A 24,535-nucleotide genomic window follows, 5' to 3' on the forward strand; every position below is an offset into this window, starting at 1 on the left:
AGCTGATATACGTATATATATTGAACTGCATACCTCTGCTGATTCTTGGAGCTGATGATCTTGTCGTCACGAGAGCTGTGCTGAGGGCCCTGCCTCTTCTCTGCAGCCGAAGTCATGTGTATGGGAGCTGAGGAAGAGGAGGGGGCGCCGGAGGAGGACGAGGACGATGAAGACGTGGACAGGGTGGGATGCGTGTCAGTGGGGTGGCGGTGGTGGTGGTGGTGGTTCTTGTCTCCGGGGCCTCCCCCACAGCTGCTGCTGCTGCCGCTGCTCTCGCTGGTGCAGTCCGTGTTGTCCAGATGGTCCGAGTCGCCGTTGGCCCCTGTGGGCTGCAGCAGCTTGCCTCCCTGGCTCGGAGCCAGCGGAGCCTCCTGCAGGTGGACGTCAGACTCGCCCGACTCCTTGCTCTTGTTCTTCCTGCCCTTGCGGGCAGTGCTGGGCACGATGGTCGTGCCGGCACGCTTCTTGCCAAAGGCCAAGGTGAAGGTGGGAGATGTGGCCAGAATGCCGATGGTGGTGGTAGTGGTGGCACTTGGCGGCTCAATGAGCACCTCGAGTTCTGTGGGGGATTCAGACAACATGTTGAGAATGAGAATGACACCGAGACAAAGAGTAAAGGGGAAGGAATAGAATAAATAAATAATAAAAAGATCAGGGATTGGGCATTTAAAAAGACATTGGTACAAAATGCCATGCTTATTTAATGAATCCAAATGTATGAGCCGTGCCTAACTCAATAACCCAGAGGCTAGTTCTTTTTACCTTCAGAAGAGTCCTCCTTCAGCTCCAGTGTCTCCTCCTTGATCTGAGCCTCCTCCTCCTCCTCCTGCTTCCTCTTCTGCTCTTCTTTCTTCTTCTTGCGCTTCTCCTTGCGCTTCTCCCGCTTGGCGGCCAGAGCTTGCTTCTTGCTCTCTTCTCTGGACTACAGAGGGGAGAAGATCAATACCATGGAAGACCAGCAGATGGCAGAAAAAACAATGGATGCAAAGGGAAGAGGTGTAGAGCCTTAATATACAGAAAATGCTAAATCTAATAAATTCTAAAAGATGAAAAAAACATTATTGTAATAAATCCCTAAAACTCAGCAGTAATAAACTTAAATGAACCAGCTACACGCTGGTAATGTTAGTACAACTAATCTAGGACGGGAACAGTGAGAAAGTGGCCGAGAGCAGAGTTGAGTCCGGTACCTTCTCCAGGTCCAGCTCTTTGAGCAGGATACTGGCGTTCTTGTTGGCCTCGGCGGCCTGCTGATCTTTGGCTTTGACAATGGTCTCCATGCACTGGTGGCACTTCTTCAGCAACTCCTGGGAGCGGGAGAGCCAAAGAGGGATTCACTGATCTGAGAACAGCTTCATTCATAATGCCACTATCCCAAAACACATGGGATCAAAACTATGCTTGACTCAGTACTGAGGGGAGAAAGTCAGTAAGTTAGGCCTGTATTACCTTGTCTGCAATGGTGGCAATGTATCTCATGCACTCAATATCGGAGGGGAACTGGTTGACCTCTTTCACCAAGTACTGCACCACCTTCACATGGCCCTGGAGACCAAAAGGAAACATTCTTTACATCCAGTCTCTGCACCCAAAATGGTTCGTCTAAACAGCATATTCTTGTATTGCTCTAAAAGGGACGGGCCATCTCTACCTCAAGCGCCCAGAGACCTGTGGAGAGGGTCAAAGGTGATAGGTTACCTTGCGGAAAGCAGCCATGAGGGGCGTTATCTTGCGGTTGTCAGCAGCATCCACGTCTGCGCCTGCTTGCACCAGAAGCTGCACCACATCAAAATGGCCGCCGTTGGCCGCCAGCCACAGCGGGGTGTTGCCCTTCTTGTTGCGCACGTCAATGTGAGCCCCTCTACTCTCACAAAGAGGACATGAGGAAATACAACAGCAATATATATTTACTATGCTAACGCAGATAAGGAAGAGTAGAAATGTCAGTCTTAACAAGTGGATTGGATGTTTAGGTTCCAGCCATTTTCATACAATATTTCAATTTCAGTAGCCTCATGGGTCATCCATGCTAACAGTTTAACGGTTTACCTACGGAGCGTTCCTATCGTGGGGACAAAATCCCCAAACACAATCTGTAACAAAGAGTTGCTTCTGCTGAAAGAAAGTGTTCCTGTGCGTGTGTGTGTGTGTGTGTGTGTGTGTGTGCGTACCTATTGATGAGCAGCTCACAGAACTTGTAGTGGCCCTTGTCTGCAGCGATAGTGAGGGCGGTGTCACGTGAAGAGGGGACGGGAGGGGCGTTGACATCTGCCCCCTTGTCCAGCAGAACACGCCCAACCTCAGCGTAGCCTCCGGAGGCAGCCTCCATCAGAGGAGTCAGGCCCGTCTGGAGGAGGCAAACACAAGTCAAGTCTTGATACATGGTAGGACCAACACATACATCAAAACTAAATGCTTGATTTCAAACCTTTGCATAGATGAACTTATATGCTAACATGGATTATCAAACAGAACATTCGGTTAGGCAAGGCGGAAAGAGCCGCATCATGGTGCTTTTTCCATTTTTGTGTAAAAGGTGAAGTGTACAGCTAAAGGGTGTAGTATACAGCTAAAGGATACAGCTAAAGGGTGAAGTATACTACAGCTAAAGGGTGAAGTATACAGCTAAAGGATGAAGTATACAGCTAAAGGGTGAAGTATACTACAGCTAAAGGGTGAAGTGTACAGCTAAAGGATACAGCTAAAGGATGAAGTATACAGCTAAAGGGTGAAGTATACTACAGCTAAAGGGTGAAGTATACTACAGCTAAAGGGTGAAGTATACAGCTAAAGTATACAGCTAAAGGGTGAAGTATACTACAGCTAAAGGGTGAAGTATACTACAGCTAAAGGGTGAAGTATACTACAGCTAAAGGGTGAAGTATACAGCTAAAGTATACAGCTAAAGGGTGAAGTATACTACAGCTAAAGGGTGAAGTATACTACAGCTAAAGGGTGAAGTATACTACAGCTAAAGGGTGAAGTATACAGCTAAAGGGTGAAGTATACTACAGCTAAAGGGTGAAGTATACAGCTAAAGGATGAAGTATACAGCTAAAGGGTGAAGTATACTACAGCTAAAGGGTGAAGTGTACAGCTAAAGGATACAGCTAAAGGATGAAGTATACAGCTAAAGGGTGAAGTATACTACAGCTAAAGGGTGAAGTGTACAGCTAAAGTATACAGCTAAAGGGTGAAGTATACTACAGCTAAAGGGTGAAGTATACAGCTAAAGGGTGAAGTATACTACAGCTAAAGGATGAAGTATACTACAGCTAAAGGGTGAAGTATACAGCTAAAGGATACAGCTAAAGGGTGAAGTGTACAGCTAAAGGATACAGCTAAAGTATACAGCTAAAAGGGTGAAGTATACAGCTAAAGGGTGAAGTATACTACAGCTAAAGGATGAAGTATACTACAGCTAAAGGGTGAAGTATACTACAGCTAAAGGGTGAAGTATACTACAGCTAAAGGGTGAAGTATACAGCAGCTAAAGGGTGAAGTATACTACAGCTAAAGGGTGAAGTATACTACAGCTAAAGGGTGAAGTATACAGCAGCTAAAGGGTGAAGTATACAGCAGCTAAAGGGTGAAGTATACAGCAGCTAAAGGGTGAAGTATACAGCAGCTAAAGGGTGAAGTATACTACAGCTAAAGGGTGAAGTATACAGCTAAAGGGTGAAGTATACTACAGCTAAAGGGTGAAGTATACTACAGCTAAAGGGTGAAGTATACTACAGCTAAAGGGTGAAGTATACTACAGCTAAAGGGTGAAGGATACAGCTAAAGGATACAGCTAAAGGGTGAAGTATACAGCTAAAGGGTGAAGTATACAGCTAAAGTATACAGCTAAAGGGTGAAGGATAATACAGCTAAAGGGTGAAGTATACTACAGCTAAAGGGTGAAGAATACAGCTAAAGGGTGAAGTATACAGCTAAAGGGTGAAGTATACAGCTAAAGGGTGAAGTATACTACAGCTAAAGTGAACAGTGAGTATCTCCTGCTCCTGACTGTGGGTGCCACACACACTGACCTTTGCCCGGTGCTCCACATTAGCCCTGCGGTCCAACAGGAGACTGACCACCTCGGCCCGGCCCTGGAAGCAGGCCAACGTCAGCGCCGTGTTGCGGTTGGTCTCGATCTGAGCGTTGATGTCCGAGCCCATGTCCAACAGCAGCTTCACTGCGGGCACATGGCCGTTCATGGCCGCCAGCATCAGAGGCGAGATGCCCAGCTTGCTGCCAGTCCTGCAGGGAGAGGAGAATGGAGAGTCCCAGTGAGTGGACCAGTCCAGAAACACGCACACGCACACGCACGCGCGCGCACGCACACACACACACACACACACACACACACACACACACACACACACACACACACACACACACACACACACACACACACACACACACACACACACACACACACACACACACACACACACACACACACACACACACACACACACACACACACACACACACACGGCTGGTTGAGCCTGGCTGAGGGCTGACCTGGAGTTGATCTCAGCGCCTGCATTGAGGAGGATCTTGATGATGTTGACGTAGCCTCCAGAGGCCGCTAGGCTGAGCGGGGTGTAGTCCGACACGTTACGGTGCTCCTTATTGGCGCCTCGCAGCAGCAGCAGCTCCACCACCTGGGCAGACAACACACACACACACACACACACACGTTTAGACCTCATCACACACACACACACACACACACACACACACACACACACACACACACACACACACACACACACACACACACGTTTGGACCTCATCACTGACAACACACACACACACGTTTGGACCTCATCACAGACCTCATCACACACACACACACGTTTGGACCTCATCACACACACACACACACACACACACACACACACACACACGTTTGGACCTCATCACAGATCTCATCACACACACACGTTTGGACCTCATCACAGACCTCATCACACACACACACACACACACACACACACACACACACACATTTGGACCTCATCACACACACACACGTTTGGACCTCATCACAGACCACACACACTCACACGTTTGGACCTCATCACAGACAACACACACACACACACGTTTGGACCTCATCACAGACAACACACACACACACACACACACACGGACCTCATCACAGACAACACACACACACACACACACGTTTGGACCTCATCACACACACACGTTTGGACCTCATCACTGACAACACACACACGTTTGGACCTCATCACTGGAGGATCTACAGCAGGCATCTACGGCTAGTTAACACAATTAAGATCCGAGGGACTCTACACCTACTCAATACGATCCATTCAATTCTACTTTTTCATTGCATTGCCCAAGGATTTTAGATCTCTGATTGAATAAATATTACAGTAAAACATTATCCTTTTTAGGGATGCACTGATACCAATCCCACGCACTGATAGCACTTAATGGCAACATTACGTTACACTGCAGGGTGCGGTCAGGAGGTGGTCATTATTTGCTGTTTTGGAAAACAGCTGGCAGCAGGATTTGAGGAGAAATTGATAGAACACTAGCACAGGCAAATAATGAAGTACTCATCTCAGTACTCAGTATCGGCAAGTACACAAATGTGAATAATTCGTACTCTACGTTAGCTACATTCCACAGTCTTAGCTGTGTCGGCCCTTTCAGATGAAGAGCGTGTGTGTAGTTGCATGAGAAGAGTGAGTGGCGCACCTCCTGACGTCCACCGGAACAGGCTAGAGACAGAGGCGTGTCTTTGGTTCTCTCCGACTGCGCCTCAATATCAGCCCCCTTGACCAGCAGGACCTCGACCACGCCCACGTGCCCCGCTGTGGCCGCCAGGATCAAGGGGGTGAAACCTGAGGGAGGAGGAGGGGCAAGAGAGGGCACACATTACATTACAACGCTAATCCATACAGCCAACACTTTTAAGCAACAAACAGTTTTTCTTACATAAATAGGTGAAGTTACAAAATTACTTCAAACTTCCACCCCAAATGTACTGTCCTATCCTGTGTGTTTATGTGATGTGTCCTATCCTGTGTGTGTGTTTATGTGATGTGTCCTATCCTGTGTGTTTATGTGATGTGTCCTATCCTGTGTGTGTGTTTATCTGATGTGTCCTATCCTGTGTGTTTATGTGATGTATCCTATCCTGTGTGTTTATGTGATGTGTCCTGTCCTGTGTGTGTGTGTGATGTGTCCTATCCTGTGTGTGTGTGTGATGTGTCCTATCCTGTGTGTTTATGTGATGTGTCCTATCCTGTGTGTGTATGTGATGTGTCCTATCCTGTGTGTGTGTGTATGTGATGTGTCCTATCCTGTGTGTGTATGTGATGTGTACAGTCCTATCCTGTGTGTTTATGTGATGTGTCCTATCCTGTCCTGTGTGTTTATGTGATGTGTCCTATCCTGTCCTGTCCTGTGTGTTTATGTGATGTGTCCTATCCTGTGTGTTTATGTGATGTGTCCTATCCTGTGTGTGTGTTTATGTGATGTGTACTGTCTTATCCTGTGTGTGTGTTTATGTGATGTGTACTGTCCTATCCTGTGTGTTTGTGTGATGTGTCCTATCCTGTGTGTTTGTGTGATGTGTACTGTCCTATCCTGTGTGTGTGTTTATGTGGTGTGTACTGTCCTATCCTGTGTGTGTGTGTGTGATGTGTGTGTGAATCTGATGTGTCCACTCACCCTTCTTGTCCCGGTGCTCGATGTTGGCCCCGCGAGCGATCAGCACGGACACCAGCTCCTCGTGGCCCCCGGCGCAGGCCAGCGTCAGCGCAGTGTCGTGGTTACTCTCCGTCTGAGCGGGACGAACACCAGGTTTAGAGTCAGACGAGCACACGCAGGTGTGGTTTAGTTAGCCATCTTTGGTTTCACAAGCAGTTAGTTTAAAGCATTCAAACACGGTGTGTGTGTGTGTGTGTGTGTGTGTGTGGGACGTGTGTCTTACATGTGCGTCGATATCCACAGAGGGGTAGAGGGGCAGTGCAGAGGGCGGGGAGAGGCCGTTGGCGGCGGTGGTCTGTGTCGGCGGCTGGCACATGGGGGTGGGTGAGGTGGTAGTGTTCAGCATAGGCACTCGGCTGGTCACGGCTGAAACCCAAACAAGGGGGACATTAGACCAGGTCAGCTCAGGTCAGCTCAGGTCAGACACCATTTGGACACGGACTGCTTAAAGCTACGCTACACACATTTACTGCATATTCATTTCTACAGTCAAATCAGAGGCTGGGCTCTATGGAGGCACCAACATTGCTAAAGACACTGAACACCCAACTGCGCCGTACCCTGCATGATGTCATCCAGTGTGTCGGTGAGCGTCTGCGCGGGCGAGACCACCATGAGGCCGTCGGCTGGGGCTTGTGTGAGGAGGCCTGAGCCCACGACCATCTGCTGCTGCTGCTGCTGCTGCTGCTCCGTGTGGGCGGCCAGAGCCCTCTGCAGCTCAGGGCTGGCCCCGCCAGGGTACTCAGAGGCCTGGGGCGGCAGACACGGGAAGGCTGGCTGCAGGGCAGGGGGAGGAGGGGGCGGTGGAGGAGGCTGCTGCTGCTGCTGAGGATGCTGAGGCTGGAGGGAGGGGGCCAGAGGTGGAGGCAGAGGCTGCTGGCAGCTGCTGCCGTCAGGGTGGGGGTGATGGTGGTGGTAGATGACCGAGGCCTCTTGCTGTGAAGGGAGCTGGCCATAAACCGAATCCACCACCTCGTCGTCCTCGTCGTCCTCCTCTTCCTCCTCCTCCTCCTCGTCTTCCTCCTCCTCCTCATCTTCCTCGTCATCGTCTTCCTCCTCGCCTGGTGACGGTTGCTCGTCGTCATACTCCTGTAGCTGGCTCTCATGGTCCGTGTCGGGGGCCGGGGGCTGAGCCGGCATGGGGGGGTCTCTGGGCTGCTGGACGTGGTGGTGTGGTGGCGGTGGCGGCGGGGGTGAGGGTAACAGGTGGCCCGGGAGGTGTCCGCCGCCGTGCCCGGGGCCGGGGCACTGACCCTGGCAGCCCACCTCGGCCTTCAGCCCCTTGGCCTCCATGTACTCTTTGGTGAACTGCTGCTGCGTCTTGAGCTGCAGCTGCCGCTCCACCTTCTGCAGCTCCTTGAGGATCTTCTTCTTCTTCTGCACCTGCTCCTCGCGGCTCTTCTTCAGCTCCTCGATCTTGTCTTTGGTGAGCGGCTCCCCCTGGATGAGCTCCAGGGACTGCAGCTGGGCGCGCTCGATGGCGCTGATGCGCTGGCCCAGCTCGTTGAGCTTGCCCTCCGTTTCCTCCACGATGCAGTCCAGCGGCTGGTAGGGGTGGAAGGCAGGGGGCATGGCGTCTGAGGAGGAGGGCGGCGGGGCAGAAGTCGAGGGTGGAGCGGGGCTGGGTTGGAGGGCAGCCTGCCTCTGTTTGGAGGCTGAACAGGAGAGAGATTACCATGATTAACCAGCTGGAGTCAGAGGACACACGGACACACACGGACACACCAAATTAAATCTCATTCTAAGCATATTATTGAACTGAGCTATGTCTGATTAATCTGGTAGATTGGGGAGTCTGTGAAAAATCTTTAAAAATCTTTTTCGTGCTCCCATTAACATTGCCACTTTATTTATAAATACGGTGATTGTAACAGTCCAAATCAAACCTGAAACCACCCATGTGATCGTTCACAGTGGAGATTTCGTTCCGTTACATGTGGTGGCACCATTTATTGTAGTCAGATAGTGTGACATTGCCTCTTACGGAGCTTTCTTGGTATTGCTGCTTGTAAATACTAACAGGAATGAGAACAGAATGTCTGATGTAATTTACAAATCATCCATTTGTCCATTGGCAATTCGAAATACAAAATAACTAGCCAAAACAGGAAATCTGCAAAAAGATTTGTCCACTCCTGAATGAATTCTCAGGAAAGTCTTCTCTCAACACACATCCATACATTCGTTCACATTCACATCTTGGCTCACCTTTGCTTGTAGCCGGCGGGGGACTAGCGATGCTGGAGGGCACTCGGTCTGGTTCTTGTGGGGGCACCACCATGGCCAGTGCCTGGAATGGGACACGAGGAACCTGGAGGTGAAGAGGCAGCAGTCAGCTTTAGTTTAGCAAACACACCCAAACATCTTGCTTTATGCAACTATTGATATCAGGGCTTCTAAAACACTATTAGACTATATACATTCAAGTCCTAGCAAGTTAGCTAGCAGACATCTGAGTGATCTAAAGTCATTTAAAACAGAGTTTATTAAATGTTCCAATCAACTGATTTCTTTTCAAACATGGCTTGTTTTGTAGTGCAGTCTGATCAGCATCGTGAATCAAACGGTGGTATCCGTTTTTCCAAAGCTAATGTAACCAAAACATTGTTGCATCTCCGACTGGACAGAGCGTTGTGTGTCTGTTCCACTATTTTGCTACCAAGTAATTGTGGGTGGGTTTAATTTAAGCACTGACCATTTTAGTATACATCAGTGGCAATGCTAACAATACTCTCGTAAAAGCAGGCAGTCATTATTATTTTGAAAGTAAAGTTAGATCTTCCGCAGCAGCTTAGTTTATAGTAAAGTAGAATTAGCAGCAACGTCGACTAATTCTTAAACTTTAGAATTGGTTCATGGTCCATTTAGATTGATCCAGGACTCAGCATACGGATGTAGCTGCATTATTAACGTTAAAACCAGTTTCCGATGTGTATGGGTGAATCATTACACCACTAGAGATGAGCGTTCATGTTGGCGTTTGTGCGAGTAGCAGTCAAGAACTTTCCATGTTATTTCTTCTCTGTTCTCGAGAACTTTCCAGGTTTCTCCGCAAACACAAGACCAATTGAACCGTCTTTGGCATCAACTCTGCGTAGGATTTCTCTTGTTCTTGTATTATAATATGCACTTACCTTTCCTACTTGTCTGCCATATTTGACAGTGTTTGTTGCTAATCAAGAAGCTCAACTGGAGCAGTAAAGCAAGAAAGGAGCCACGGTGTCCTGGTGTGACTGTTCTCACCTGAGAGGGGTCTTGAGAGGGGGGCGTGAGCTGGGACAGGTCGGGCGCGGGGACTGACAGGAGGTTGTTTGGGTAGTCTAGCAGGTAGGACACCACATTAGTGTGGCCCCCTTTAGCAGCTTCGATCAGCATGCTAGAACCATCCTGTGGGAGAAGAGCACCATCATCATGAGGAACTCAGACTATACATCAGATAAAAAAAAAGATCTTTTAAAAGCCCTTACAACTCGAAGAAGAAGATTCTCAAATGCCACAATCTGATTTAATGATTAGGTATTCTGGCCAACAATTTGCAAGTCATCAGATATTGCATTTTGTAGCATTTACTGATCATAAACACCTTTATTTATTAAACCCCTTCATTTCTAACACAAGACCCTTCTACTCTGGTAGCAGAAGGCCTGAATGACAAGAGTGATGACCTGGAGACACATGAGTGGTTTGACCAGCAGGGGGACTCACCTTCAGCCTGTGGGTGGGGTCAGCCCCATGTGCTAGCAGCAGCTCCACCACGGCAAGATGGCCACCGGCACAGGCCAGAGACACCACCGTGTGATCGTTATTGGCTGTTGACCTGTTCACGTTAGCCCCTGGGGAAGAGACGGGGGAAGGTTACATGCACTGTGCTATTAGCATGACCAGGTCAGCATGATGTATGCTTACAAAAAAACATTTTTATTTTACTAATTGAATGAGTTTGTGTTGTGAGTGAGCTGAAGCTGTGCTCTAGGCCCGAGGGTCAACATACCCTTGCTGATGAGGAACTGGACAGTGCACAGGTGACCGGCCCTCGCCGCCTTCATCAAAGGAGTCCTTCCACCCTCTGACTCATGCTCCTAAAACACACACACACACACACACACACACACACACACACACACACACACACACACACACACACACACACACACAACAGAAGATCTTTAAAGAAAGTGAATATATCCAATCAGATGAAGTGAGTGATGACAGGAAAGTGTGAGCACAAGTCCCCCAGAAGAGGTAGAACGAGGCCGAGTAATGAGACGAGAGTGTCTGTCTGTCTGTCTGTCTGTCTGTCTGTCTGTCTGTCTGTCTGTCTGTCTGTCTGTCTGTCTGTCTGTCTGTCTGTCTGTCTGTCTGTCTGTCTGTCTGTCTGTCTGTCTGTCTGTCTGTCTGTCTGTCTGTCTGTCTGTCTGTCTGTCTGTCTGTCTGTCTGTCTGTCTGTCTGTCTGTCTGTCTGTCTGTCTGTCTGTGAAACTGAGAGACAGAACGGCAGACACTGGATGATGGACCATGTGGAGGTGACTTGACATAGGTGAGTAAAAACATGAGAGGCTAGGGGTTAGGCATGCAAGAGTGTGAGAGCACGAACCAGGTCTGCTCCAGCCTGTAGCAGCACGTCGGCCACATCTGTGTGTCCGTTCTCACAGGCGTACGTCAGCGCGGTGTCCCCCGTGGCCGTGGTGGCATGGACATTGGCCCCTAGAAGATGGAGGCACAGATCAACACACCAACACACCACACTCCACCGCAGTGGAAGGCCACACTCACCACACTCACACACACACACACACACACACCACACCACACCACACCACACACCACACACCAACAAACCACACTCCACCGCAGTGGAAGGCCACACACACACCACACTCCACCGCAGTGGAAGGCCACACACACACCACACTCCACCGCAGTGGAAGGCCACACACACACCACACTCCACCGCAGTGGAAGGCCACACACACACCACACTCCACCGCAGTGAAAGGCCACACTCGCCGGGCTTACACTGACTGTTCAGAAACACAAAGAAAGACAGCGGAGTTGAGCGTGTACTCACCGGCAGCGAGCAGGTACTTGACCAGCTCCAGGTGGCCCTCCTGTGCAGCCTCCATCAGTGGGGTTGAGCAGCCCAGCTCAATGTCTGCCCCAGCCTTGATGAGGAAATCAGCCACCTCCAAGAAGCCCCCACAGCAGGCCAGGGTCAACGCCGTCTCCTGGGTCTCCTCCGTCTGGGCGTTAATGTTGGCACCTGACACAAGAACACACAAGCAATGAGGAACAACACTACACACATGTCAACCAATCCCAAACGTGTGAACCATTCCCAAACGTGTGAACCAATCCCAAACGTGTCAACCAATCCCAAACGTGTGAACCAATCCCAAACGTGTGAACCAATCCCAAACGTGTGAACCAATCCCAAACGTGTCAACCAATCCCAAACATCTGTACCAATCCCAAACATGTGTACCAATCCCAAACATGTGTACCAATCCCAAACATGTGTACCAATCCCAAACGTGTCAACCAATCCCAAACATCTGTACCAATCCCAAACATCTGTACCAATCCCAAACATTGCAAGCAAATATGATCCTTTACAACCATTTAGCATTCCACTTCTTTGACCTTTCTTATTTCCCAAACATTTATGTTGGTTATATATTGGGTGTTCTGTATGCAAATGTTGGATTCATGTGTGAAGTATACGTGTGTGAAGTATACGTGCGTGAAGTATACATATGTGAAGTACACGTGCGTGAAGTATACGTGTGTGAAGTACACGTGTGTGAAGTACACGTGTGAGAAGTACACGTGTGTGAAGTACACGTGTGTGAAGTACACGTGTGTGAAGTACACGTGTGCACATTCATAGACAGCAACACGTTCACCAACATTCTTATTTTGGTTCTAAACAACAGTAAAAACATACATAGTATTCTCTAGCTGTATAACCACTTAAGACTAATTTAGGATTTCAATCCCAATTTTGAGGGAGTACATAATCAAAACAGTTTCTGTAAGATTTGTTCAATATACACTCAAGGCAGGTAACCCTTTTTAACCAAGGAGCCCAACATTACTACATGTATTACTTTATTTATAACTGAAGTCAGTCACTCTTGAGACGGTTGATCACAGTAACCAGAGATGTCAGGCACCAGGGAGGCTGGGAAGAATGTGCAATGCTGCGAAATGTTATCCAATTTCAGGTGTGTTGCATCAGGCATACCCCAGGTCCAGTGTCGGGTCCAATTTTATTTACTGGTCGCTAAGCGATGTTGTCATCATGAGAATGTCATTTTCATTTTTATTCTGGTAACAAAAATGTTAACAGCACCTCTCGGGCTAGCCCACGCAAGTGGTGCCAAAAACCAACAAAACAAAAACCGCACGTTTCATCTCTTTGTGGCTTCAGATAGGGGCAGAAAGTGTCTAAATGTTCTCGTTGATTTTAAAGACTTAACTACAGCAGGCTCAGCTACCAACGACAACTCCTCCTTGATTTCATACACGCTACACATTCTCTCTGGTCTACTACCTCAAATTTACTGGCTATACCCCACAATAGGTTACAAACAGTAACCAACGGTTGCTTGCAAGGTCCTAAATTGTGTAATAATCTGTGTAATATATATATATATATATATATATATATATATATATATATATATATATATATATATAAAAATATAAACACAGTCTTTCATCTGCAGACATATATTATCATAATTTTTAGGTTGTATATTTCTAATGCTATGATTAGACCAATTTACCTGATAATTTTAGTATAAGATTAATCAATAAATCCTTGATACTCCTTAGTTGAGAGTCTGTCAAAGTTAACACAGGTTAACTTCCATCAACAACAATCACTACTGATCAAGGACTGTTATGGATTCAAGTCGATAGCATGTTTGGCTACATCGGCAAGCAACACTGTGTAGGTGAATGTCTTAAGCACTTCAGGACTGAGAGCGAGTGCAGCTCACCTTGTGCCAGAAGCAGCGCCACCATCTCCTCGTGCCCCTCTCGAGCCGCCTCCATGAGAGGGGTGTAGCCCTCGTCGTTGACCTCCTCGAGGTTGGCCCCGCGCTCAATCAGCAGGGCGGCCAACTCCACGTGGCCCCCGCATGCTGCCAGCGTCAGTGGAGACTCGAAGGAGTCGGCGGGCATGTTGACCTGCGCCCCGCTGTCCAACAGCAGCCGGGCCACTTCCACGTGCCCATCCTGGGACAGCATAGGGAGAGCACAGGAGGCAGACAATAAGCATCTCGACAATGACACAGGCTCAAATACCCTTAGCAAGGCCTTGACATGCCAATGACAGATGCATCTTTTTCAAACTACAATACCCCTTCTTTACACATTAAATGAGCTATTTCATCCGTTATTAATCAGCTATCCACAAATAACTTACAATGACCAACTGTACATGATTATACAGAGTTCTATAGAAGACCACTTTAAATGGCAAGCAGCAGGGCACAGCTTCTAAGGAAGACTGAGTAAAAGCTGTGTAGAATAAGAGCAGTCATAAGGGCCACATGAGCAGCAGTGCCCCGGGCCCCTGAGTAAAAGCTGTGTGGAATAAGAGCAGTCATAAGGGCCACATGAGCAGCAGTGCCCCGGGCCCCTGAGTAGAAGCTCACCATGCAGGCCTCCATCAGCGCCGTGTGCATCTCATCTGTCTTGTGCTCCTGGTCCGCCCCAGCCTCCAGCAAGAAGCGCACCATGTCAAGATGGCCTACCAGACGAGGAAATACAGACAGCAGATACATCAATGCCATGCTAGCTAGGTCAAGATAATGCAGCTCACCAATAATAAAGTCACTCACGCAGACAAATACACCAGGCCTGTGTTGTGCAAGAGGGTGTGCATGTTCACCTTTATAGCAGGCCAGCGTGAGGGCGCTCTCCTTGAACTCGTTGGAGTGCGTGTTGATGCCAGCCCCATACTCCAGCAGCACGCGCGCCACCTCTACGTGCCCAGCGCTGGCGGCCTCCATCAGTGGGGTGTGGCCGTTCTCGTTGTGGTCCTCGATGTTAGCACCCTCCTTCAGAAGCACCTTCACAACATCAACAAAGCCGCCTGCACTGGCATACGTCAGGGCCGTGTTGCCTGTCGAAGTAAGGGGGAACATATTAAGGCTGGACAGACCAGAGGCTCCAGATCTTAAAATGACCAGACTTGAGCGACAATTACCACCTTCAGTCTCCTAATTCAGCAAGCCTCACAACTAGACCAAGACAAACAATGAAAGAATGGATTCCGAAACGCATCCAAATGTTGAGCCACTAGCTACATTAACTTCAGTGACAATGGGGTCAGATGTTTCACACAAAACCTTTGAGTTCATATGGATAATAGTTTGACAGAACCACTTCTTTGGGTTAAAAATGTCAAAGTTCAAAAGATTGTTTATAATAACAAATCTGAATGTGTTAGAATCTGAACTGACATTTGATAGTGTTGAGGTCACCGGGTTGGTTATGGCCACAACCAAATACAAGATGAACTTGATCTTGGTTGCAGACTACAATGTGCTGAAAACTAGTTACTGATGGCTGCTAATGTTAGCTCACTTAGCCTGCTTGTGTTTAGAGCTGCGGCGATTAGTCGATGACGTCGACACTGAAAATGCGTCGACGCCGCATCTTTTTTGAAATTTTATGAATTTACCTTTTCGATTTCTAAAACGCTTCAATTCATTATAACAAATGCCCTTCAATATCACTACCTAATTGCTGCGTGCATGACGTCAGTCGTTTTTAGCACTCGCTCCAGTTTTTTAAAAATCATGGCGGCCGCAGCAGAGTCCGACTTGGTTTGCGAAAGAGGTTCAGTGTAAACATTTAAAAAGACCCAAGGCTTCGAAAGTATGGGAGTACTTCAAATGATCACAACAAAAAAAGGTGGTTTGTACACCGTGCAAAGTTTCGATGGCATACACAGCAGCACTAGCGCTATTCACAAGAACCTGAAGAGAAAACACACAGGCACTATTCTGGATTGCATTCACATCTGCTGTACAGACATCCTCGGATTTAAATAATTATAATAATAATAATAATTAATACGAGAATATTTGTATCATTAACAATAACGTTTCACATTTATAGGTCATGATGGCCATGGACATGTTGACATTCTTACATTACAACACACATGTCTAACTGACGTTTGCTTCTAATATTTGAGTTGGATTTTGAGCTGGACACCACGTTGCACTTTGTTTAATATGCAGACCTAACTTTTTTACTTTGATAAGGGGTTCAAAAGAAATCCAAGTTGTTTTATTAGAGGTGCACTGCTGACTTGAATAATAAGCCCTTATTTATTTTTATCACGTTGGAGTTGCTAATTTAAACCTACAGTTTTGCACTATAACATGTAAGCCTTTGTTTACATTTGTTTTGTGCTGCATTATACAATGATATATACAGTTTGTTGTTGTCAAAATAAAATGAACTGAAATGGTCAATTTGTTTTTTTTTTGGAGGAAAATTAATCGTTTAGATTAATCGACTAATCGGTAAAATAGTCGACAGATTAATCTATAGAAAAATCGTCGTTAGTGGCAGCCCTAATTGTGTTGAAATTGTAGCTTTAAGGTGAACTTATCAGGTTAGCCCTGTCTTTATACTCTCTTCACACCCATTCACTCGAGAAAAAGGGCACAAATCTGAAATTAGCAATGCATGTCTGAAACACATTTAAAAAAAATTGAATGCAAGATAGGAATGCAAGCTAAATTTTAGTTTATTTAACTTACATGTTTTGATGTTTTTTATATTTCGGGTTGTTTTACGAACAATATTATGCTTACAAACTTAATTTTGTGTGAAACTTCTTACCCAATTTTAACTCCATAAGGGACCAGCTTGCTTTCAAAGTGATTAAACTGTGCGTCCTCTTCAGCCAGCTGTATTAAACATGCCTAAACTGCCATTCCAAATATTTTCTTGACTTTCCTTTCTTACACTTCATTGGTTGCTTTGAAAGCCATTATTCCAAACCTGTTCACATTTCTACAAGCATTCCAATAGATGAGCAGAAGAAACGCTAGCGTGCGCCCTCTAGATGTGTACCTGTAGATGACTGAGCATTGACGTCGGCTCCATGCACCAGTAGTAGTTTGACTATGTCCACATAGCCGCCGCTCGCCGCTGCCATCAGAGGGGTGATGTCACCTTTAATGCCCCGGTCTTCTACGTTGGCATGCATGGCCAAGAGCACCTGTGGGCAGAGCAGACAGAGATCTGAAGAGCAGTGACAAGACAAGTACACAACAAAATGAAGACAACAACAGCAGCAGCAGCAGAAGAAGAAGAAGAAAATGGTGGATCGGATTAAAGATGCAACAGGTTCAAAGGATTATTTATGATGATGTTTTGTAATTATGAATTTAACACATGTTTACATTAACTGTGGCTCGAGAAAAATGCCTGTGGGCTCATCTGAAACACTGAAATACCAAGATATGAAGATCAGAACTACATTAAGGCAAAGCACATCTATAGCTCACATCCACACTCCTCAGTCAAACCCATGGGTGGCTCTGGAGCAACTGGCAGCAAGTGTTTTGAATAAACTGCCCTCCAGGAAGAATTAAGACCGCCTTCATCACCTCCTTACCTCAAACATACATACATACATACATACATACTCCTTCCACTCAAGAATTCTGTACCTGTGCAAGTTCATAGTAGCCAGCCGAGCAGGCCAGACAGAGCAGGCTCTCGCCCTCCTCCGTGTGTTCGTTGACGCTGCGTCCCTCGTCTAGGAGCTTGCGTACAGCGTTGACGTCCCCATCTGAGCAGGCCTCGGCTAAACTCCGGCTGAAAACAACCAGACTGCTACAATTACTGCCTCAGTGATGTGACACAACACACACACACACACACACAATAGTCACCTATATGTGCACCTATATAGCATAATAACATTGGAATTCCGACTTAAATGGTTCTATATTTCCAAGATGTAACAAGCTAAATGCATTTCAAAAGAAAAGAAACTACATTGGTGCAATTTAATGAAATCATTGGGAAACTTGAGGTTTCTCTGGTTCCAAAGTGTCTTTGTTGAAGTGAGCTTGAGCAAAAGTCTTGCTAAAAAACACTGCAATTGATCCCTTTATTCTTGAAGCCCCCTAAACTGAACACATGAGGTCTCTCCACTGGGGACTCAACTAGAAACGCTCCCGTCTCCTACTACACCAGAGATCATGTGCTTAATGCTTTGTGGAGCAGGTGTGTACCGCTAATGTGTGACTGTGGGGTATTGAAGGCAGAGTGCAGGGGATACATACTTGTCTGGCTGCCCCGCGTTGAGTGTGTTCTCAGCCCGCATACGTGTGAGGGCGGCCGCGGCCTCGTCCAGTGCGCAGCTCACGGATGACGTCAGACGCCGCAACACCTCAGGATCTGCAAAGGCTTTACCATCCGCAGTCGAGAGTTTACCAATGCCTGCCGAGGACAGGGGTTCCACACACACATGCAGACAGAGACACAAAGCACACAGGCAGAAGGGGCCAAGTCAGCATTCAAACCCAATCCAGGAGTTAGTGGCAGCCTTGAATTACACACTTTCACACACACACACACACACACACACACACACGTGTGCGCGCACACAAACACTACGATTCAAACTTGTATTGGCTACTAGATTGTATGACTAGACAAGCATCATGAACCTCAATTGAGCATGCAGATCCATATTAGCCACTTCAAATGTGATCACACGTTATTCAAACAGAGACTGCACGGTTCCACATGATAATGACGCTCCACATCGTGTGGTCTGCCAATACCGGGAGATTGAAGGCTATGGAAATGTACAGTAAGGCAATATTTTAGGGACAGTTTTTTGTTTTTATACGTTGGCTAACTTGTTAAACATTTAATTGAGAGCATTTTTTCCCACACATTACCTCACACACTTAACATCATGTCTGTGCATTCAATACAAATGTCAAAAAATAGTCTCAACAAAGGTCTCCCATACATTTCGAAACATACATTTTATAAAAGGACAACCTAAACTATGGGTTAAGGGTGACTCATCGATCACACGTTCCATCTTCAAGAGATGAGAGAAAAGAAATGATGCATAGTCCATAGACTCCATACATTGGGTATATGACTTCTGGTCCCTTCAGATGCTGGACTATAAAGAGCTTCTCTCGCTCGACTGTCGCAGGCTTGGGTGTATGTCATGATCGCGGCCGCCTAACAAAGTCGTTGACGGTCATCAGTAATATCCAGTGTCAAGTGAGGTTACTGCCCCTGCCGGCAGCAACACCCTTGGAAGCATGTAAAAAATGACGTCACACAGGATATTTCTGGAGGACGCATAGTTATTTCTTTCCTTTAGTGTGGCAGCTGTTCAAAGAAAAGGAAATGTGTCTCAAAACATTGTTTTCCATTGAACTACTGTCTACAATTTGGATATCATGTGCCACTATCCGAGACATATCTAAGGTATCAGATATCATATGGCCCAAAAAAACAACTCTTAGCCTGCCATTTTTTTAAACTACGTTTACAAGCAATTGGGAAATGTTTATGCAACTGTGTGTTCCTGAGTCACTAGCGCAGAACAGTTCAAAGTCTAATTTGTGAAGAGTAAAAACAAAAAAGAGTAAGAGAAAGTGGCTTGTTAGCTAATGACGCTAGAGAAGGAAGGGTCTGGCCCCGTTTGGGACATGAACTCACTGCAGCAAACAGGATGGCAAGGGACCCTAAAGAGCTTTTCCTCAATGAATTCTAAATGAGCTGGTCAGAGGCAAGCACAGAGGAATGCAGTGCATTACGGCGCGAGATCCCCGTGTGTGTGTTTGGTTTCTTTTACTCTTTTACACACACACACACACACACACACACACACAGCACATTCTTCTGACCTATATAGGACCTTTTCCACAAGAAAGGGCAATGGCCGCCTCCATAACAGTAACTGGGCTAGAACCAAAACACAACCATGTGTAGATGGGCGGTTCACTTCAACAGTAAGGCTCCAGCGGCTGTTGTTGTTTGTGAAAACTGTATCCCAATCCGGTTGAAAAGGGTCGGGTTGAAGAGAGGAAGCGCCCACCCGGATCACTGACACTTTAAATGCATGTGGAAAAGTGGGAGCGTTCCAACTTCAACAGGTGACCTTGACCAAAGGAAAACAAACATCCCACAGACCAAAACAAAAGATATGGCATGGGGAGCAGCCAAGTTTGTCTTCCTGGAGGTCCTTGAGCAAATTGGCGTAACTTTATAGTGTAAACGCATAAAACCTGCAGACATTTTAATATTGTGTTTTTAAACCAGTGTGCAAATTGGATTTGAGTGGATTTTCAAAGTCATGATGTGTCATTGTTTTATGAATCAACAGAGGACCTGGATGTCCTTGTGGGAGGATGTAGCCACACACTGCTTCATGTTCTGTTGTGTAAACTAACCCACCAGTATGACAGAGGTTAGTGAGAATGTACGTCCTCCAACACATAAGCCAAAAGATTTGCAGCACTCATCACTGGGCCTTCAAAGGCAAATGGAGAGAGCCGCCCTGAAAATGTTAGTTCTCTCCCACAAATAGACGGAGCTGAGAGAAGAGATCCCCATGGTTCTTCTTCATACTCCTAAGCCCAAATAGACGGAGCTGAGAGAAGAGATCTCCATGGTTCTTCTTCTTCATACTCCTCAGCCCTTCTTCATACGTGGCTTAAAACATGAAATCATTTCACATATCCTTGATCATTTAGCTAACGATCAAAAGTTGTGGCTAACTCAGTTCTTGGAACTAAAGTAAGACCATGATCAAGGTCGTCCCCAGACAATTATGGTTAGGGGGGCTAAGTCATCACTGTGTGTGTGTGTGTGTGTGTGTGTGTGTGTGTTATAATCATTGAATGACAATGATAATTGATAGCTTTGTTAAGTTACAATTATTGTGTTTTCAAGGTTTTTTTGGAAGGGGGAATATATGAAAACTATGATCAGCAAATGTATGACTGGTTGAGGACGATGCCAAAAAGAAACTTCTTTCTGCTAGAAGGTGAGGTATATTAAAGCCAGCCTGACCTAACCATAACCGAGGAAAGAAACATGACAGGAGTTATCCATCACTGCCTGTAGATTTCACCTTTTAAATCGGATTTACTTGCAATTCCTAATAGTGGGATATAGTGACTGGTGTTCATGATGTAATGGCATGGCTACTGTAGGCTTCCAGTGTTGTCTCATGTTCTACTGGGATTTCATCTGGTTTACAAGCTACTCCTGAGCAGTTTGGCTTCATCAACTTGTTGCGTTGACAACTAGTGCAATAACAGATTCAAAGAACAGGAAGGCCGCAATTCCCGCATGAAGAATGGCGCCCTGGGTTATGGTATGTGATCAATACATGTTAGACTCTTGTTAACTGCACGCAACATTTTTTTTGTCCCAACTCACAATGCACCACGAATGCGCTGCTTTTGTCAGATTAGGCGCCTTTCCACTGCATGAACTTGTGGGACTTTCAAGTGGCTTGAACGTTTACGGGGACGGCCTTTTTGTCGTTTGCTTTTCCACCACGGTGCAGGAACGACTGGACCTACACATTGATGTACCAAAATTATTTTGCTCTTCGAGAGCCATTTGAATTCCGAGCTCGACAAAGTAGCAATATATTTCTTCAGCGGTGGCACCATCATTACACCGCTGAACCAGAGAGTTCCTAGATAATGTTAGGATTGACCCACGGGGGAGTCAGCAGTTGTTAACACTCGGCTTCATAGCAGCTTTAATGACTCGATAAATAAAGATCCCAGCACCACTGGTGATTAATGAAAGCCTATATTATAGCTGCTTAATTAAAGCCTTTATCACAGCTGATTTAGCTTGTGTTCATTGAGTGATAGTAACCTCAACATGTTAACTCTGTATGCCGCTGGTTGTCGTCTTCCACTCATGTTGAATTGAACCAGATAGAAGTTCCTGCCCTGGAGCAGGTACTTATTTCTCCCCTGGAGCAGGTACTTATTCCTGCCCTGGAGCAGGTACTTATTTCTCCCCTGTAAACGGCCCTAAAAAGGGCTCATCAAGGCGTGGTTCCTGCAGTCGAACCACGCGCAAAGGTGCGGGACGCCCTAAAATGGCCCGCTAGTTCCGGCAGTGGAAAGGTGCCTTACTGTTCAAGCCCACAAAAGGTGGGCCTGCCCTAGGCTCGTGCATCCGCTCATACCTGCAGCTTCCAGCAGGGCCTCCAACCGAGCCTGTGTCTCTGGGTCCACTGTTCGCAGGTCCACACCGTCTGTGGCACTGGAGAGGAGCAGCTCAGATGCTGTCTTCATGATGGGGTTGTCCAGGTCCTCCTGGTCCAGGATGAAAGACTCCACCTAAGGGACAAATAAGAGAGTGCGTGAGTGTTTAGTATATGGGTTTGGCTCTTCTCAAAGTGTGATTCATTACAACAAGCAGGTAAACTATTGAATTTGTAATTACAATGTATTTACCAAAAACTGAGATTTGGCTTTGACACATTAATCGTGTAACTGTGAGGTTTGGCGATTTGTTCATTCCCATTTTGAGCTGAATATGGGTTACCTACACAACACAAACAAGTCAGATGGAAAAGCGGTCTGGAGGCAAGTTACAGCACCGGATGGCCAAACTAATACCAGGAGAATTGAGTGCCTATTGCTCGACTGGGTTTGAACCGTCAGTGGGGTGCCCGATGAGGTACGACATCATAAGAGCCTGGAAGTCCTCCTCCTTCAATAACCCAGGCTGTCTTGAGGTCAGCTGTGATCTCACATGGGTACTGGGGACTTACGCCAGGTTTCCATTGCAGCCAATTTCGCTTTGCTCTCATTCAATTTGTATAAGGGGCGAAATTTGCTCTGATTGGGCGAAATCAGAGCAAATCTGCAGATGCAAGCAAAACTGAGCTTGTTGAAGAATAAGATAGTAGAGTCACAAACAGGTGCTTACACAGCTTTCTTGCTTGGCCCTCAACTAGGGCTGCAGCGGTATAGAAATGTTCTTACTGCGGTATTCAGAGTTCCACCTTGCGGTTTGTGGTAATAAAGCAACCAAACACCCCTGTGTTTAATTATTATTACCTCCACCAAGGAGGTTATGTTCTTCATGACATTTTGTGGAAAGGTGTAGCATGAGCCAAGAAAGAACCCATTACGTTTTGAAGTGGATCCGAAACATGGGGTGGTCCAAAATTTTAGTTTCATTATCTCAAGCGTTGCGAGATACGCCATTTGGCCTTGGTGGAGGTCTGCGCTCTCCGAGTGCCCTTGGAGTTCATTCATTTGACATGACTTGGTCCTTCACATGTTGAGTTACTTGGTAACATGTTTTGTGGTTCTCATGCGGCAAAAAATAATTGTGTGCATTGATGTTTCAAAAGTGAGTTTAAAAAAAAAAAAAAAAGGATACGTGTAGACAAGGCCACAGACCAAGCCGAGGGCGCCATAAGGATGGGAACCCTCTCAGATAGGGGGGGGGGGCTGTTATGACTAACGGCAGTGACTGGCTCAGCACTGCGGTACACCTCCCAATACCGTGGGATGGCAGTGATGTGCTCTGTGTTGCAGCCCTATTCATCACCACCATCACCAAATGGAATGTTTGGGGTGGAGGCGAGGTATGGGAGTAGACATTCAAACGTATTCGGTGACATTTACCAGTGATGTTTTGACTTCTGAAGATGCTCCATCACCTAGCCACCAAGTCTACATATATACGCCCAATTTTTTTTTTTCTTTTCACATTTGTTTTAATCAAAATGAGGAAAAAACACCAAGAGGACCAAATATCTAAAAATATGCAACACAGGATCAACTGTGTGCTAGTTATATCTGGCAAACACATGATTCCGATCACAGTGGAAGAAATAAGTGCAATGTGTGATCATGACTATGATAGTTTGCAAACTGCTTCAGATATATACCATTACCTGTGCTGTCCTGCTGCATCACACGTGTACTATACTTGCTTTGGATTTCAATGACTCAAATAGATAGTTCAATTACCTAAGACATAAGAGTCCTGGTACTACGTTGTTGACATTCTATTCTTGATACAAATGTACTTAATGGTCTACAGTCGAAGGGTAAACCAAAGAGGTAATCAGGCTCTCAAATAGTGGAAATGTTTTAGTTTTTTAAATAACCTTAAATTCAACCAATCAGGATAAGGACATACCCAATCAATCAGAACAATAATCTGCCTGTCATTCGTGGGTCGGAGCCATGGCAGTATACATGCAGAGAGAGAGAGGGACTTTGGGAGGACAGCACAGGGGTGTATGTCTGGCTGCCAGGTTTGGAAACACCTAACTTCTGGGAAAAGTACCTTTCAACCTTTAGAGGGTCTTATAGACCAATGGTTCTCAACCTTGGGAACCAGAATTTAATCATGGTCATTAAGTTTACACACATTTTAAAGAACTCAAACCATAAAATAAAACATAACAATATAAAAACATATGGCCTATTTTTATCTCATACAAACATATACTTTAATTTCTTTCCCACACACAAAACTGCATAACACAGCTAATCTCAGTCACATGCTAACTGCAAAGAATAATATATGTTACCCAGCAATATTACTACAATAATTAGCATTCTAAGCGTTCTATTTTTCTAACAGAATTATGAACTCGGACATAGTGATTTAATTAGCCAACCAGTGGCATCCCTGTAGACAGATAGTAAGTGGAAGTGGTCTCCGCTCACATTACAGCAATGCTCCAGGCTATGTCCTGGGACAGGGGGCT

At 46.3% G+C, this 24,535-nt stretch overlaps 2 protein-coding genes across 2 annotated transcripts in view; one reads left to right on the top strand and one right to left on the bottom strand.

Moving 5' to 3' along the window:
* The window catches only part of LOC116225230 (extracellular superoxide dismutase [Cu-Zn]-like), a 364,295-nt gene that overhangs the window by 228,222 nt on the left and 111,538 nt on the right, over positions 1–24,535 (top strand). The gene's annotated exons all lie outside the window — the stretch shown is intronic.
* LOC105913087 (ankyrin repeat and KH domain-containing protein 1-like) overlaps positions 1–24,535 on the bottom strand; it is a 41,231-nt gene that overhangs the window by 9,962 nt on the left and 6,734 nt on the right. Inside the window, exons 2-26 of the mRNA XM_042702777.1 lie at positions 21,983–22,136; positions 18,075–18,231; positions 17,454–17,601; positions 16,852–16,999; positions 14,648–14,881; positions 14,412–14,506; positions 13,752–13,989; positions 11,816–12,007; positions 11,342–11,451; positions 10,739–10,826; positions 10,453–10,580; positions 9,991–10,134; positions 8,956–9,058; positions 7,308–8,402; positions 6,971–7,113; positions 6,709–6,820; positions 5,731–5,876; positions 4,516–4,658; positions 4,035–4,248; positions 2,172–2,347; positions 1,699–1,861; positions 1,450–1,545; positions 1,191–1,307; positions 763–922; positions 34–559 (exon numbers count right to left, since the gene is read on the bottom strand). Coding sequence (XP_042558711.1) covers positions 34–559; positions 763–922; positions 1,191–1,307; positions 1,450–1,545; positions 1,699–1,861; positions 2,172–2,347; positions 4,035–4,248; positions 4,516–4,658; positions 5,731–5,876; positions 6,709–6,820; positions 6,971–7,113; positions 7,308–8,402; positions 8,956–9,058; positions 9,991–10,134; positions 10,453–10,580; positions 10,739–10,826; positions 11,342–11,451; positions 11,816–12,007; positions 13,752–13,989; positions 14,412–14,506; positions 14,648–14,881; positions 16,852–16,999; positions 17,454–17,601; positions 18,075–18,231; positions 21,983–22,136 — 5,030 coding nt within the window. The remainder of the gene's footprint in view (positions 1–33; positions 560–762; positions 923–1,190; positions 1,308–1,449; positions 1,546–1,698; positions 1,862–2,171; positions 2,348–4,034; positions 4,249–4,515; positions 4,659–5,730; positions 5,877–6,708; positions 6,821–6,970; positions 7,114–7,307; positions 8,403–8,955; positions 9,059–9,990; positions 10,135–10,452; positions 10,581–10,738; positions 10,827–11,341; positions 11,452–11,815; positions 12,008–13,751; positions 13,990–14,411; positions 14,507–14,647; positions 14,882–16,851; positions 17,000–17,453; positions 17,602–18,074; positions 18,232–21,982; positions 22,137–24,535) is intronic.

This window comes from Clupea harengus, chromosome 20 (genome assembly GCF_900700415.2).
Source record: "Clupea harengus chromosome 20, Ch_v2.0.2, whole genome shotgun sequence".
Taxonomy (NCBI): Eukaryota; Metazoa; Chordata; class Actinopteri; order Clupeiformes; family Clupeidae; genus Clupea; species Clupea harengus.